General features: G+C 43.0%; 1 protein-coding gene and 1 long non-coding RNA gene across 4 annotated transcripts; both read right to left on the bottom strand.

The window, feature by feature from the left end:
* Positions 1–1336: 1336 nt before the first annotated feature.
* On the bottom strand, positions 1337–2128 carry LOC124341611. The gene is made up of 3 exons (XR_006918532.1): positions 2025–2128; positions 1750–1849; positions 1337–1533 (listed from the first exon to the last, which is right to left on the bottom strand). It is a non-coding gene; the product is annotated as an uncharacterized LOC124341611 (long non-coding RNA).
* An 849-nt stretch (positions 2129–2977) lies between these two features.
* LOC124340827 lies at positions 2978–16953 on the bottom strand. 3 transcript variants are annotated; one of them, XM_046793534.1, is made up of 15 exons: positions 16226–16953; positions 12217–12434; positions 9962–10180; positions 9636–9889; positions 8943–9563; positions 8196–8369; positions 7910–8124; positions 7583–7760; positions 7398–7475; positions 7222–7332; positions 6751–7158; positions 6559–6682; positions 6142–6351; positions 4612–4860; positions 2978–4539 (listed from the first exon to the last, which is right to left on the bottom strand). In XM_046793534.1, exons 2-15 carry the CDS (start codon positions 12314–12316, stop codon positions 4376–4378), a joined length of 3105 nt encoding a protein of 1034 aa, XP_046649490.1. In that variant the 5' UTR covers positions 12317–12434; positions 16226–16953; the 3' UTR covers positions 2978–4375. The 3 variants fall into 3 exon arrangements, with proteins under 3 accessions (XP_046649490.1, XP_046649491.1, XP_046649488.1); XM_046793535.1 differs by lacking the exon at positions 16226–16953 and adding an exon at positions 12500–14597; XM_046793532.1 differs by lacking the exons at positions 12217–12434; positions 16226–16953 and adding an exon at positions 10726–11263.
* Between the last annotated feature and the right edge of the window lie 6 nt (positions 16954–16959).

The following is a 16959-nucleotide window of genomic DNA, read 5'->3' as shown; positions in this document are numbered from 1 at the left end:
TTACAAGGCTGATATGCCAGTTGCTACTGCTTTAGACTATCCCCCCTGTATAGCAGCGGGGTCGACTATTATACACCATGTTCCACTTGAGTGGCCATCTCCAAAAGTCAGTGTTCAACATTCTGAAAAGCGCAGCAAGTGACATCTAGTCTAACGAGTGACTGCCACAGACGCTCGCCGCAGCGCTGCGTTAATCAAATCGCGGATTGGAGATTTTGATTCGGACGTCGCATCTCCCAATCCACCGCCGCCGCCGCCCCTTTCCCAACAGCGCCGAATAAAGTTCAACGACACGTTGTTTGCTTATAGCGGTTGCCTTCGTTGTAATTTGAGCCTTATTATTAGACTGGTTTCGCGCTGTCATTCTCCCTTTATACGTGTAACATGTGAGACATTTTCTCCGCGGGAAAAATGAATAACGATGGAAAATGAAGCGGATCCACAGGCCTAATAATTTCCAGAATACCCAGACTCAAATAAGTTACTAAGCAATCAGCGCTGATTTGATTGTTGCGTCTTTATCGACGGGCAGAATATTTCAGGCATGTTTCTAGGTCGTGTAATTTGGTTGGATGTTAGTTTAACGACCAAAGTAAAACATATATTGGAAATATGTTTGTTTTAATAAAGTTGCCGGCAAAAAAGAAATCCGAGAATACTTTCGAGATTACAAATTCCTCGACCCACGCCCAATGCTCTCTCTCGAGTCTCAACGATATGCGCTCGAGTCAAGATGTTCAAGAAAAGACGAGATTCAAGAAGAGCCAATAGCGACGAATCGCATTGTTCCGGATGTTCTACACCCCTTTACCCCACTTGCCTCAGAGCTCAAATCTTTTGAAATTGTTTCTCTTTTACTTCTCAAGTGATATTGTTGGCTTCATCATCCTCATATTGAAATGAAATTTTGTTTCTTATTCGAATAGTGTAGGCACGTATACATGAAAGACGCAGTGGTCGCTCTTGGTCAAAAACTTTTCTTGTTGCACTTTGCTTCAAGTGTTTAAAAACCGTGGTTTAAAGTTCAAATAATTTCCAATGTGATGGTTTACCCCCAGAAAAAGTTGTGGGCCACAAAATCCGAAAACAAGCCTGATCTTCTGTACAGTCGTTTAATGAGATTGTTAGTGAACCCTTACCGACCCTTACTGAGAAAAAAACAAAAACGGAGAGAGAAAACAGTTGCAGTCAACCGCCTAGTAGCTCAGGAATAAACATACTCCGTGACTACGTAACGATTTATAATCAACGCCACCCAAAATTGTCCAAAAGGAAGAATAGGGATCAATTTTGCCCTACCTTTATGCCTGGGAAATACAGCCAGGCATCTGTACGTCAGTTGCTCCATCCATCCGCTGAAGAGTTGAATTACACTGGACGGGATATAGGGTAAAAAAAGATGTCCTCGTGAATACACCCACATTCACATGGGCGTACACGAGAACATTTAAAGAAAGGGAGTCAGAGGGGTCGGAGAGATCCTTCACTCGAATTATATCGGTAGTTTTTTCAATGCAATGGGATGCTGTTTATCTAAACAAAAAATAAAAATATGGGTCACGAAAAAAAACAATTTACAGAAACAACAAGTCAGGAAATGTTGAAAATGACAATTGAGACACTGGTAAACCCTAATTGTTAATAAACGGGATAATTAAAAGGTTTACATGTAATACACTGCATTAATGCAGGTGATTCAACTTTCAAATATCTAGGTCATGCAGGAATAAAAGTAACGAAAATCATTACCCAAGTGATGATCCAGAGATTGTCGCTGGTGACAGTTTAACAACTGCACAAGAAAAACTTGTATATTGTGAGGTTATGATGGCTGTCTCTGGCCTCAAATCTGCAAAAAAGAAAAAAAGGTTACATAGTGCAATCAAAGTGCATCGACAGAGGAATCAGCCAATCACATGGTAAATGTTAGTCCCTGACTATAACATTTCACAAGTTTGAAACAGGTTAAACTCTTCTATAGCTCCCATAATATCACTCTATTAATATTCCTAATTTTAATTTACCCGCTAAACAACATGGAGTATGACGAAACACAACATAAATCTTGAACTTTGTCTCGAAATTTTTCGAAATTTTAATCTCAACGAAAGCAGACGATACTTCTAATCAGCAAACAGCAAGTGCCAATTTTCTTCTAATCAGCATGCTTTAGATTATGGATTACCATAATACAATATCGATACATAGAAATTACTCAAATTAGAAATAATAAAAAAATAAAGGAATTTAGCCAAGAGGTCGGGAATAAGTCGACTTGGCTGTCAATTGAATTTTTTATTTTTTTGTACACAGTGGCGGCGTATATTTTTCGTTCGGTAAAGAAACAGGCAGGTGAGATACAGAATGACAAAGAAAGAAAATCAAAATTGATCTCGGACATCAAATCGGGCGATGGGTGTCAAACACAGCACGGAATCATTTTGGATTGATTGGTTAATATATAGAATCAGACAAAAACAAACAAACGAAAAAAGCATTTCCTGGTCATCCATTTTAGCTTTTGAAAAACAAAACAAATACTCTGATATTATATGGAGGTATGCATATATATATATATTATACTATATGTAATGTAATATACCCGTAGAAAAGGTGAAAGGTAGTATTGATTTGTTGTTGTTTTGTTCTTTTGGGGGGATCATATAATATAGGGGATTTATAACGCGGAATGCATACACTATGACAATGATGTGTGTAGCCATACGATTCACGATATTTACGACGCGGGATACAATTGCACGAGAGAGAGAGAGTCCGCATTGAACGATGATACGACCATGAACAACTGACCTACAACAAGAGAGGCGTTTGAGTGTTTCAAAGTGAACGGGGTCATGGTATAAACCGTACAGACAGATATGGTTTCAACTCGATCACTGCGCTGATTATACCCCACCCAGAGCACTCTAAACGTATACAGTATTTGATTTGTAACACTTTTCTTTTTTGTTTTTTCTTCTTTTTCTTCATTTAAACGTGGAGGAGGATTCTTTGCTTGATTTGGTTCGGGATCCTGCTGCTTCAGTTTCATGGAGAGGATTTTTTTGTTTTTCCATCCGGGTCTAAATGACTGAAAGGCACCTATCGTACGGAAATCAAATTTCTATTAAGAAGAAGCGGCGGCAGATGATATATATAGTCTTAATGATGCAACTCTCAATGCAAAGTGATAAAGGGTACGACGATCGATATATGCCATCTATAGCTCAAACTCAAAAGTGTCGCCCGTGTGGGCGTGATTTCTCGGTATCCTATTTCATTTGACAATTCTCTCTTCACGATATGAATGAACCCATGATTTCTCTTTTCTTTTTCTCGTGTGATATTTAACTATACTGACGACTCAACTAAAACAGAAAAAGCATGATCAAGGGGCCAAATGACGAACAATCTATCTGCTCCTAATAGACCTCAATCATAAGTGTGACGATCGTGTCACGCAGGTAATACGAGATTGTCTCTGATGGGGGGGAGGAAAAAACAAGGATTCTTTCGCGCACACACACATCATACGTAATACGGCATTTGACGTGAAAATCTATATATACACAACAGCGAAGCATTTTGCAATATGTAAAAGGACACAGATCACTTATATATAGCGCCGATGACTGGTTTTGTTTTTTTCAATATAGGACATGTACATAATGAATGATGGTTTGGTTTTGTTTTTTTTTTTTGGTTTGTGCGCGTGCGCGGAAGGAACTTCTAACTACGAATTCTCCACCAGATCTCATGTCGCTCTTGTGCTTCTTCGTAGAAATAGCATAAATAATTGGTCGAATTCGTTTCGAATTCGAATCTAAAGTGATGCAACACAAATAAAATATCAACCAGAGCTGCAGCAGTCGATTTGTGATTTCATAGAGTATAGTGAGTGTTCAATCAAAACCGCGTTTCTTTTCTTTCTTTCAAATCGTGTGGTTTCGGTTTTGTTGTTTTGAATGTGTTGCATTTTTAGGCTTTCACGGTGTGAACAAGGGAGGGGGGCGGATATACGTACTGCTACGGTCATTCAGGTAAAATATGGATACTCTAACAACTCGAGAGCCACATTGTCGATCATTCAGTCGGACAGAGTCCAAGGACGTGGCAGATGTGGTGGATATGGAGAAAAAGAAGTCGCCCACCGAGCTAGACACGCGCTCACGTAGTATAGCGTGGGAGGACAAACACCAATTACGTCACGTCATTCCTATCGATTCCCGTTCAAACGCAACACGTGCGCTCACTGCTGGCGACGCACTTGAACTCATCGCTCTGCTCCAAGTCAAGTCCTCTTGTCTTTTTCATTTGCTCTGAATTCCTTTTGTTTTTTGTTTGTTGTTTTCCTTTTATGGATTCTTGACGTCGATCATGAATGATGCCCGTGACATTGGCAGGGTGATGACGACTTGTGCGACGACGAAGAAGGAGACCCAAGAAAATGTAGCGTGTCACTTATCTTCCGCCTTGGCGACGCGGATAACGAGGAGCGCAACGCCAACGATGACTGCCCTTCAATGGACGGATCGGTGCCTGGCAAATAAATAAATATTTATCGATCCATCAACTTCATTCTTCAACAAAAAAAATATGACAATTATGTACCTGGAAAACTACGACAAGGACTGGTGAAAGAAAGCGAAGACTTGCGCTGACGAATAGGCATCGGACTGCTGGCGGCGACAGGCCCCGCCGCCGAATTGCTGGTCGCGATCAAACTGCGCCGCTTTGGGCTGCGGAAAAATTGACTGCGCGAAGTCACCGGAGTGCTCGTCTCGCTTCCGCCACCCGATCCAACAGACACCAACGGACCACCGAGCAACGCTGATTTGTCAGACTTGTCCGACAAACGATCTGAAATTTAAAAAAAAACAAATAGGAATTCAATGAAACAGCGAGTACATTGACATTACGAACGAGGCCGTATCGTTGAGAAAATCTAGAGTGCTGTATGTGTTCGACCCCGAACTGATTTAAAATGCAAATACAATTGAATACGGTAGATAGGCCTATAAGCGCGGTAAATGTAAATAACAAATACATTTCTACAATCTTAAAAAGCTTTTTCTCAGTGTGTGTTTTCTTTTTTCAAAATGCTAAGCTGTCGCAAATCTTTTTATAAAAAGAGAGTAATGAAAGCTTCGGTTGTTTGGTTTGTGTTTTTTTGTTACACTTATCCGTACCTATGCACATGTTTCCGTGATTTCATGCATCTACGTCGGATTGTGAAGGGGGGAGCAGCTAGAACATGGAAACTTGTCGGCGGTGTGGTAATACGAGATCCCTTTTGTCGGGGGCCTTGTTGGGCCTCATGCAATTTTGAATAAGCCTAAGCTGTAAATACTAGACGTATTAGAAACGTACATCGGACAAGTTCTCACTAGAGGTGGAATCTACATCTATAATAAATGGTCTGCTGTGTTTTGAACGGGCGGTGGTAGCGTGGGCACATCACGCCGCAGCAGCGGGTGTCGCATTGATTTTTCACACACACACACAGCACACACGCTCACGTTGCGATATTGTAATAGGATTTAGTTTAAATCAGAAGAAATTATGCGAGCTTGAGATTCGAAAACTCAAGGGAAATGATCAAGTCTTTTCTATCGAGGCCCGGCCCCCTTTTTTGTTGATTCAATTTCAGAGAGATTCCTTTGGCTTGTCGGGCTGATATTTTTAATCAGCGTGAGTGGCGGATGGAAAAAGAGGTAAGTGGTATCAGATCAGCGTATATAGAGCTGTGTACGGAGTGATCCTTCTATATACAAGCCCCCCTCCCTACCCGTTCCGGGAAGTATATTACCGGGGAATAAATATTCGTCGGAAGGATGAATGCACCCGTAGAAAATAAGAACAGAGTGCAGATGCCAGACTTATATCATAGCCTACAGGTAACTTGCTGTAACTATAGTGGGATAGAACTTCGCCTCAGGACCGGATAACTTCAATTTTATAATAGGGGATATCAATCCGGATATCAAGGAGCTACTATATCTGATTTGGGCACGTGAATGTGTGCCTGCCCTTTGCCTAAAAATGGGTGAAAGGATATACAGCCAGTAGAGACCATCAATATGACATTTGGTGTGTAAACACAGGACAATTCTGGAAAATTTTGTCAGGGTGACCCCTTACCTTGGTGATGGAAATCGGTGGAATCACAAGATCCTTGTTGGTGGTGCAACATGCTCATGCTGGAACGGCGACTGCAAGGCGACTGGCAACTCAGATCACAAGAGCAATCCATGGCCAACAATCCGCTCTCCAAGCTGTCCACATCCGAATGACTATTTAACTTCTTCCGGCGCCGGAAACGCGTTCTACCTGAACCACTCTGAAATGCTTCTGCCAAACACAAATGCAGGACAGTAATATAACGAATTTCATTGAAATGCAACCTAAATTTTAATATCTTATTATTTAAAAAAAATTATTATTATTTTTCAATAATTTAATCATTATTATAATTTAATAATAAAAATAATAAAATTATTTTGAAAAACAAAACATTTTTAGACCATGTTTTTATGAATCGTAAGATCAATAGAGTACCTGTAAAGGGACTTGTAATCAGGCTTTTAGGGCGGCACGTAACTGTCATAACATCTTTGCACATCTTGTGAGCGGTGAGGCCACACTCTCGGCATTTGTATCCTTGTCGAAGTGGTCCCCATAACTATTTGACAATGAAATATTAAAAAAGGAGACACAAATGATGATAATTTAATATCCAGCGATAATTACCAGTCCGTTACAGTGGGCACAAGTACATGGTCGGAAGGAATTCGTCTCTTGGAAATCGTGTCTGGATTGGCTATCAATTTCGATAACTGCACTGGATGGCTGTTGCGGTTGCTGCTGCAGTGTCAATTCGTCGCTCGTCACGCATGATGGAACTGCACTACTTGATGGAGGCGAACGTTGAATGAGTTTGAGCAGCTCATGTTTGGGTTGGCCGAAAACAGCGTCGACCATTTCGTTCATTCTCTCCTCTAAGGTCTTTTTACGCTCCGCCGTCCCGAATCCGCCACTCGATCCTTCTTGTTCGTGATCGCTGCCGGCCGAGTTCAGCCGCAGCGACTGAGATTCCGTTGGCAGTGGCAGGGAAATGGTCTGAGGTGAAGAAAGGGACGACGACCGCGACGTTTCGTGCTAAATCAACGACAATGATGAAACATTTTTAAAATATTTAATTGTTTCGTAATAAATATTTACTGGAACTAAGCTGCCGGCTGTACTGGGAGTTAAAGAAGTTTGCATTTGATTAGTTTGTCCTGCCGTTGGCCATTCGCCCAGTAATAATGGCCTGGTAGGTGAAGATTGCGGCTGTAAACAAATGATAATTAAACATTTATTGGATTTGCTGTATAATGGCGAAGGTAAATATTTACGGATAATGAATCTCTAGGTTCTCGAGCTAGTGACAATTCGTAAATTTCGTCTTCCGTGTACGCCAATTCCAGAGAAACCTGCACATCAATGGAATGGAAATAATTATTTAATGTTTAAAGTTTTATTCATTTTGCTTGATTAGAATTTTTTAGCGATCTGTCTTAACTTTTAATACAACTCTTACCCTTAAGGTGTTGACGAGATCAATGTTGGCTCCAGGTGGTGGTGTGGCGTTCTGTAACTCTTGGAGCTCTTGGAATATGAGTGACAGTTGGGCCATCTTACGGAAATTAATGAGGCCACCCTCTAGTGAATCCGAGAGAGCCACGTGAAGTGAAATCAAATCTTTCATGTGAACGCCTCTGTCAAAACACAACATCAACAAATGATGATTATTAAAATAAGTTTACAAGCTAAAATTATTTTAATCGGTCAATGTAGGTAGCATTCGCTGTCGGGTCAAGGCTGCTTTCCCAAATGGAAAGCATTTATTATTTGAAAGGAGCATTACAAAATGGGTATCTTGAAGCCTTTGCACTCTTGGAGAGCTCGTCGGTAATTAGAGAAGTTGGAAGAAGAAGAAAGAAATTCAGTTAGTTCGGCCAGCGTCCGTTGCGAATCAGCCGGAACGCGTGAGGACGTCCGAGTTAAACGAGCCAAGGAGCTGTGACTCAGTCCGCCAACGACGGCCATCAGCGAGTTGAAGTTTCTGAGTTCCTTCAATTTCTGTGTTGAGAATAATAACAACCGGTATTAATTTATATGAATGACTGATTGATTATGATTGATTGTAATACTTTGGTAACGTCAATGAGTTTAACGATGACTTCGGCTCGTTGCTGAGGTGTGCTCCGGCTGAGGACCATACATTGAACCCACTGAGTGAGACCGTTGAACAAATTGACCGACCGTTCCAGACGGGGATTGTCGTTTAGTGATCCGGTCACCGCGTACTGCTTGTAATCTTGAAACTGTCGCAATAGCCGACAGAATAATAAAACAAAAATTAATCGAATTCACTTTTTGTTTTTATTATTAACGGGCAATCATAATTTAGTTGCCGGCGGATTGATGGCACTTTTTCGGGACGTGTTACATTATTTCCCGTATCATTTTACATGAAAAGGTTTGTATACTGAACGCGGACCCGCTTAACCCAATTGTATTAGGCTACAAGGAAATGAAGCAGGCCATTCTTCCGAGCCCGTGTCCTTTTCTTCCGTCTCGGAACAAAAGGAAGCGTGACTGAGCCGGTCGTTCATAAAAAAGAAATATAGAGGCGTGACCTCGGAGAAATCAGGGATTTCCGCTCACTTGAAGATTCACTTTGACTTCCGACTCGACTAATATTGTATAAGTCACAAGTGCACATGTTGAGGAAATAGCCGAACGCGGAACCAACATGTTTCCATCGAACGTGATTACAACGACCCCTCATCTAGTGTGATTCAGACCTTGAAACATTGTCGAACGTGTCTGTAGGCGCGTTTGAAATTTATGATTGGGACATCTTAGGTGAACAAACAGAATAAAAGATGACTTACACTGATTCGTCTCATGATGCGATGCTCCAGGTAGGTCAAATGTTTGGCCAGCTCGGACGGCTCCAGGTGATTGAAGACCAAAGAGACTTTGCGGCAATGTTTGACGCTAGGATCGCGAACGGAAATGTTTCGGATCCAGTCGTAGGATGGCAGACAGCCGAGATCAACGAGCGGGGCCAGTTCGGCGTAGTTGGATCGATCATCGGCGGTCAGCCAACGTTGCCAATCTTTGATGAGAGACGACAGTTTGGCGTCCAGGTCAAAGTGAACGGGGAACTGTCGGATCCAGAAGCGGACGGCGTAGCAAACGGAGCGCCGGAATTTGTAGATTTGGCACGAGGCTAGCCGATCGTGCTTGCATTGGCTACCCGCTGGACAGGTTTCACTGGGCCGTGGGTCCACTTGATTTTTATCGGTTGAACTCGATTTCTCCATCGACGGATTGGACATGTCGACACCTTCACAGGCCATGGCACTGAGTTTACTGTAGTGGTAGCTGAAATAGTTGTCGTCTTCGGCACCGATGCACGCCGGCCTCGGGATCAGGACCGAATTGGAGCGGCCGTTGGATGTTCGCATCAGAGATGGACTTCTCAGGCCTAGGTTTCCGTTGTAATCATCCTACGATATACAATAGATCGTTAGAACAAAATCAAATAATTTGGAGTTCTATAGAGAAGACAATGAGTTTACCTGTTTTCGCGACAGGATAACGCTTGGCGGACGAGAAGAAGGACCAATCTCCTGGCTCCCGTTGGCGTCTGTTCTGGCACTCTGCTGGATGGTGGCGAGAAGACTAAGATAGTCGCCATGATAGGACGGTTTACCCGATTCAAACAATTGCCACAAGTCGTTGGCCAGCGACTCGGACGTCGTGAACCATTTGTGCATTAGGAAGAAGATGTTGGGGTAGTTGACGGCCGATTCCAGCACACTGCCTTCGTCATCTGCTTCGTTATCAGGAGAAAATCGTTAAAAGACTCATCATAACGTAATATGACATTTCGAATTCGAAATACCGAAACACATGATGCAAAGTTCAATCAGTGCCGGTAGCGAAGCCGATCGGATCCTCAAAGGCAGTCCGAACAGGGATGGTAAACTCGGCGAGGTGCTGGAACGGTCTTCAGCGTCCAGGAGTATGCCACTGCCTCCTCCGACACCGATGCTGCTGCTGCCAATGGACGACGTCGATGAGACGGCGACTCCTTCGGACGACATCTTACGGGTGCTACATTCTAATTTTCAATTGGGAATCAACAATGATTAACAACCGATCGATGTGAACGGCTGGTCACAGCGGAATAACTTCTAATCACTTTGATGTAACCCTATAAGATTTGCTTAGCTAGAGATCAGACCGAGCTCATAAACGAAAACGCGTGGAGGAATATCGCCTGTCTGAGAATTATGCACGCGAATTGAAACTTGAAAACAAGACCACACAGTCAACTGTCTAAAGGCACTAGCCAAAATCGATTCGCATCCAGCGCGGGGCAAAGGGAACGGACAGCTGACGACCCCAGCAGAGACATTGCGGCATGCTATTGTCTTGCAGGATATATATCGGCATCCCCTAAAAGTGGCTGGCATAATATATGGGGCAATATGCCGACGTCAAGAAATAGTTATGACGCATTCTCTACTAACGATTCAGCGGACCGAGAGAAATTACCTGGACTGCAAACATCACGGTCGACCGCTATAATATAAGCTTGTACCCTGGATGAGCTATATACTGTTGCCAAAGCCCTGGGTTAGAGAGCTGAGATTTGTTTGGTACCTGGAAATCGCCAGTGGTTCTTTGTCCAACAATTCCAATTGCGTAGAAACGGTAGTGCTGGCCGGCGCAGAATTGACAGCGAGTTCTGCTGCTGCTCCTGACTGAGAATAGGGACCGAACTCGACTTGCTGACCATCAGGCGATTTACGAAGGCCAGCTTGCTGGGCCGTCGATTATTTCGACAATAACCCATCGGCTCGTTTGTTTTTGGGGCGTTTCTTTTCGTTAATGTCGGAACAGATTTGGCGCAGGTAAAAAGCATCGGCAACGACAATCAAAGAGCACTTTCTCTTGTGATGTGTCAAACTCGACGCTATTTAGAAATGGCAATTCTTCGGCAGCGAGATCACCCCTGATGTTCATTCGTCTGCATCGAACCAACGACTACTAGCGTCCAAAGTGTCCTCGCTGATCAAATAACTCTCCAAGGGCTCATGATCAAACAAAGCAGTCGCGGTCTATGGTAAACCAGACGAAATAGGAAAAACAAAAAAGTGAATACGAGCACAGTCGTAATATCACCGTATAGATAGAGGAAGGCATCAAGAAAAGAGAGGGCAGAGGGTTTCCGCATTAACCGAGGGCGGAGCCTGCCGGCCAGGAGCGGTCGGAGCAGCTTGACGCCCTACGACGCACTTTGACGCTAGGCCTTTTCTACGTGCATGTGCTCTGTTCTCTGTTGTCTATTTTCAGTCCCCCTCCCCCTTCCAAAGAAATCTGACGTCTGCGCAACAAGTGAACCACTGCTAAACACAATCACACGCGCGTTCGATATATGCCACTGCGACTTGGACGTAACAATGTGACGATGTAGACAGTCTCTACGTTTTATTTATACAGGTCGCCATAGCATTCATAGATTGTCGTCACATTCCAAAATATCAGTCTACCAATAGAACAGCATTGTTGCCAACCTGTGTACTATAGCCAATGAGCTTTATATTTTATTTACTGATGCCAAACATGATTTGAAATTGATCCCCAGAGTGGCATGTAACAGATTTGAATTGACCTAGCTCTGATTGCATCGCCGATACTTGCATTTCTAATCTAAATCCAATGGAACCTGCTTTTTAATTCAAGCTGAGGAAATTATGAATAATCCTAATACGGAGACACTTTTCGTTTTGTAGATGATGACGCTTTATTAATCTTATATCTGTCTAATAGTAGAGGACTAGGAAACACATTCTAATAGATTCAAGACTCAATCTTTCCTTCAGTTCGTCGAATTATGAATTTTCCAGTTTTCCTGATCTTACTCAACAGATGTCATGATGATATTGCTTCAGGATTGCGTCACAGTACAGCAACAAAACAAAACTCTCAATCCGTTTGTGAATAAAATATTCGCGTTGAGGAAGAAAGGTAGTAACTGCTGAAATAACACTAACTATCAATCCAAGAGCTGAATAACTAGTAGCTGTGCATCGCTGTGATACTTTGTTGAAGGAAATCATTTTAAAGTAAATTAAAACATGAAAGACTAACCTGTAATATGGCCGGAAGGGCAGCTACTCTGATTTTCCATGGCGTGATCAGGAAGATGCGGGGACATTCCAATCGGTGGGACGCCAATCCCAACAACCATAATAGGCGGCAGTATCCAATAGTATAATGGCAAAAGTTGTCAAAATGTTGTTGATCCTTCTTTTGGTTGTCTCCTTCTCAAATCTCGCTGACTAGACGTTACGTTCTTGCTGATCCAACTATTCAACGGACATACAACAAAAAGGACCACGTGAGTATTCATTTTCGGTATAATCGCCATCACCTTTGCTTTGTGAGGGGATAAGCAAAGTAGCATCGTACACGAGGTCAAAAGAGAAATAATAACGATTCTAACTGTTTTAAGCTTTTAACACTTTTATCTAGAATGGAAAAGCTTTTTCGATATTCTTTCTTTGAAATAAAAGCGTCAAGATAATCTATATTTCGACTATACGAGGGAGACATCTTAAATTTCTATCGAGATGCCTTTTTAACAGTGCAGCAGACGACATGTCAAAAGTAAACACACAGCAGACGAGCATTTCCCGCAACTTTGAAACGCTCTTATATTCGATCAGCCTCTTATTTCTTTTTTTTTAATTTTGATGGGAGAAACGAGCTACGGGTTGTGTTGATATTTTGTATTGATGGTGTTATTCTTTGTCACGGTCGAAGACGACGGGGAATGCAAAAGTGGAGATCGCGGCGCATGCTGGTTGGTGTCGTCGAGGACGTCGTGCGTGCGTGGTACGTGCGTGCGTCATTCGGGATTTTCTTTTTTTCTTTTTTTAGGGAGGGGGAGGGCGTTTGACTCGTCTATATAGGCCGCCTTAACACAATAGTGGCCTGAATTTTCCGTCTTACTCAATCGACCCCATCAGCATTATTTGTGGACTGGCTTTGCTGCTGCTGTTACTATATATACAGAACTATATAGATTTGAACCTTCCCCATTTCTCATTATTCTCTCGTGCAGCCGAGTGTGCCGAATAGTGTCGTAGGTTACGCGCGTGAGTGTACTTAAAACTAATCTGATCGGGATTTTGAAACATGGAAATGACTTGGAAACACTGGACGGTGTCGGTTTTGATTCATGTCACTGATGCTTTCAGATCAAATTTGTTTTTGAAGGAGCTTTGGGGTATACGTTGCGCATTCGCCTTTCGTTTTCCTCATAAAATTGCCAACGATTAGCTTGTTGTCCACCTCCATGGTCGTCTATTTTTAATTCAAGATCATCGTATCAAATTCAACAGCCAGAATCGTATCGGATAGAAAATAGGTTTTGTTTCACTACGGTAGCTAATCTTGATTCTACCGGATGAAGAGCACGTCGAAAATCAAGTTCCTGAAAATCTTTTAGCTTTTATTTTCCGTGAAACTGCGCATCGTATTGTTATTATTGTTGCCGAGAGCCGTCGATGACGTTGGAAACTACTTTCAACGCTTGGGATCCTTGATAACTTGACGTCGCGCTTTAGCCTATATATATTTTTGTTCTCTCCTTTTTTTTCATTTTCTTGTTTATCTTGTCTGTGCGTCAAAGCTGGCGCATTGATTTACTCCTCATGAGACCGGCTTCTTATTCTTATGGGGGCCATTAATTAACGTCCTACGTCGTTGAGTTGGTACATGTGACGGCCAGCGGGAAAATCTCGTCTCTCTATCTGCTCTCCTGTGACATAACGATATCAATTCAATTCTCTTTCGCATCAAAGAATGTATCGGACGCATTGGCATAAAAGACACAGCCGTGTTACGATTTACTTGCGTAGACAGAACAACAACAAGCGGCTATATGAATGTTTAAAAGCGAGCTGTACAATCCCGGTGTAGTACTAAAGTAGTATATCTCGCAAATCTGTCTAGCCGTCCGAGTTTATACGTCATCACAGATATTTTCATAGCTGCATCATTTTCTGGCGCTGTGTTATTGTGTTCACGTGTCGTTTATAAATAGTTAGAGTTATATAGCTTATAGTTGTGTTATCCTGTCGATGCCGGACAGAGCGGAACGCAAAAACCGAATAACGTCACGAAACGAGAGAAAGGATATTATTATATAGGACGCGCTATGTAGTTCTCAGAGGGCGGCACGCCCTGTGTGTTGTGACTAGGCTAGAGCAAAAGTGGGTCGTATCATTGATTATTCAATGGCACTAGATGTATATCGAATACACACACACTGACGCACACACGAAAGAGCTCTATTGATATACTACTACGTCTACGTCGTCGTTGGACGTCTATAGGGTTGAAATCGGCGACCGCCATAGGAAACCGTCTAGAAATAACACGCCCTGCCAACATTTTTCTTTTTCTTCTCTATGAAATGATATCTGAGCGTTTGTGAAAAATTTTCAAACATTGTCGTCGGACTTGCGAAACGACAATGTTTGAAAATTTTCACAACGCTACCTCGGCCGGCAGGCCGTTCTTCCTCGGCCGGCAGGCCGTTCTTCCTCGGCCGGTAGGCCGTTCACCCTCGGCCGGTAGGCCGTTCACCCTCGGCCGGTAGGCCGTTCACCCTCGGCCGGTAGGCCGTTCTTCATTCATGAAAAGTTAGGCCGTGATACGCGTAGAGTAGGCCGTGTTACGTGTCTTATTAGCGTAGGCCGGCGGCCGGCTTTCCCTAATAAGACACGTAACACGGCCTACGTGATACATATCACGGCCTTCACTACGCGTACGCCCCTCGGCCTTCTACGCGTACCACGGCCTTACAGCGCGTACCTAGGCCTTCTACGCGTAACACGGCCTACTACACGTACCACGGCCTTCACTACGCGTATCACGGCCTACTCTACGCGTACCAAGGCCTACTCTACAAAAAGAGACCAGAAACAGCCGAAAGCCACTAAAAATCTAAATCAAATATTATGACCAAAAGAAAATTATAATATGTATATTGTATAACACTTGGCAAATTAAAAATTATATCAAATTTATATAATAAGTGTACACGGACCAGCGGCCGTTGGTATGCTGGCCGCTGGCCCGTGTACACTTATTATATAGACGTCGCATCAAGATGCGGTTCAGACAGCTTACATCGGTGGCCGACAAGGAACAAGCGGCTATAGCAGCAGCACAGGCAGGAAGAGAGATGGGGGACCTTATAAGTTTCCGAGCCCGTCTATAGTGGAGTCTCCCTCTATTGCTGCGATGTGTACGCATATACGTAGTCCCACCACCTATTGATTTTCGCTGGCAACACACATACACACGCGCGCGCTCTGTCTCTCTTTCTGCACCACACACACACACTTTTCTTCGTCTTCTCTCTTCTTCGTCTTCTCTCTTATATATATACTTATCCCTTTCTCTCTTCTCCGCGACCCAGGCTCAGCACACTGAGAGACACCCGCCGACCATGCAATAGGCTAGGCTACCATCTTCAGGGAAACTCTATTCTTGTTCCGTCGCTCACACACAAACCGTCCTTATAAATGTAGCAGAGATCGCACCTGCACGCACTTTCCTTTCCAAGCCATCAATAATACAACACCATAGACTTATAGACACACACAAGTATCCAGCCAACAGAATTGGCGCCTATAATTCTACACGGACTCGAATCACATCATCATTTATGAGTCCACGACTCTCTCCGGTCGCAACGTCTAAATAGTTGGCCAGACAACAACAAAAAAGGACCAATACGGTATATAGTACCACCATAGACTTTCGTATAGTTTCAACGATGCTCTCTCGTTGACATCATGGACGATCGGACACAGGTTAATCGACGTGGCGCACAAACGGGGAACCAAATGCGTATCGATCGGACAACAACAAGAGGATAGAAAAAGGGGGATATTAAGTCGTCATCTTGATATTCTTATATAGGATATTATATACTATAGAGTGTGATGTCGATATTATACGGCCCAAACCAGTTCTTTACGTAGACACAGTTCACGATCAAATCAAACACACACAAACAGGACAAGCTGCCAAGTTTCGAAATAAGCAGGAAAAACAGAGGAACAGACTTTGGTTTTCTCACCTCTGTTTCGGACGCAAGACTGTCAATTATCCGAGGCAGATGATGGAGACAACGTGCACAGACCGACACATATGGTAAAAACATTAGCAGCAGCAGCAGCACGGCTGTGACGAACGCGAAGAAGAAGTTGATGGGTCACACAAACACACCAACAAGACAAAGAGAGAAAACATAGAAATCGCTATGATGGCGGGTGGCTTCAAAAAAAACTAGCGCCGCATTGTAGATAAAACAGAAATATCGTAGTAGTGGGACTACTGCCAACCAACGACGGCGACTTGCAAGTAAAAAAGGGCGTCCTGTCGTCGTTTTCTGGCCCAGCTTTAGACGATGTTGCTATAGTAACCGAGGAACGCCGGGAAAATACATGCAGCTTCAGCCAGACGCATGCTCAATAGGGTTCGGGACTGACGTCATTGCCTCCAGACCACATTACGAGAGATACTAGGCTCAATAGTAATAAATTATATATAAAAACACATGAAAATTGACAAGTCGGCTGTGTCTTCGTGTAGTATACATTTATAATGAATGCACGTAAAAATAGCACAGCGTTAAAATTTACGTAGGTGCACCTGCATTCATCGCTGCAAGCTACCTGCGCCTGTCCTATAGCACTTTGCTGGTTTTCATTCAGAGTTAGCCTTAACATGCAGACACAGTAATTGCTTATCATAACGCTGCCATTACTAATTTCGCTATAATTTTTTTTACATATTAAAATAACAAAATAA

Source organism: Daphnia pulicaria, chromosome 5 (genome assembly GCF_021234035.1).
Source record: "Daphnia pulicaria isolate SC F1-1A chromosome 5, SC_F0-13Bv2, whole genome shotgun sequence".
NCBI classification, from domain to species: domain Eukaryota; kingdom Metazoa; phylum Arthropoda; class Branchiopoda; order Diplostraca; family Daphniidae; genus Daphnia; species Daphnia pulicaria.
The sequence above is the reverse complement of the archived record's forward strand: the minus strand, read 5'-3'. Positions and strand labels throughout refer to the sequence as shown.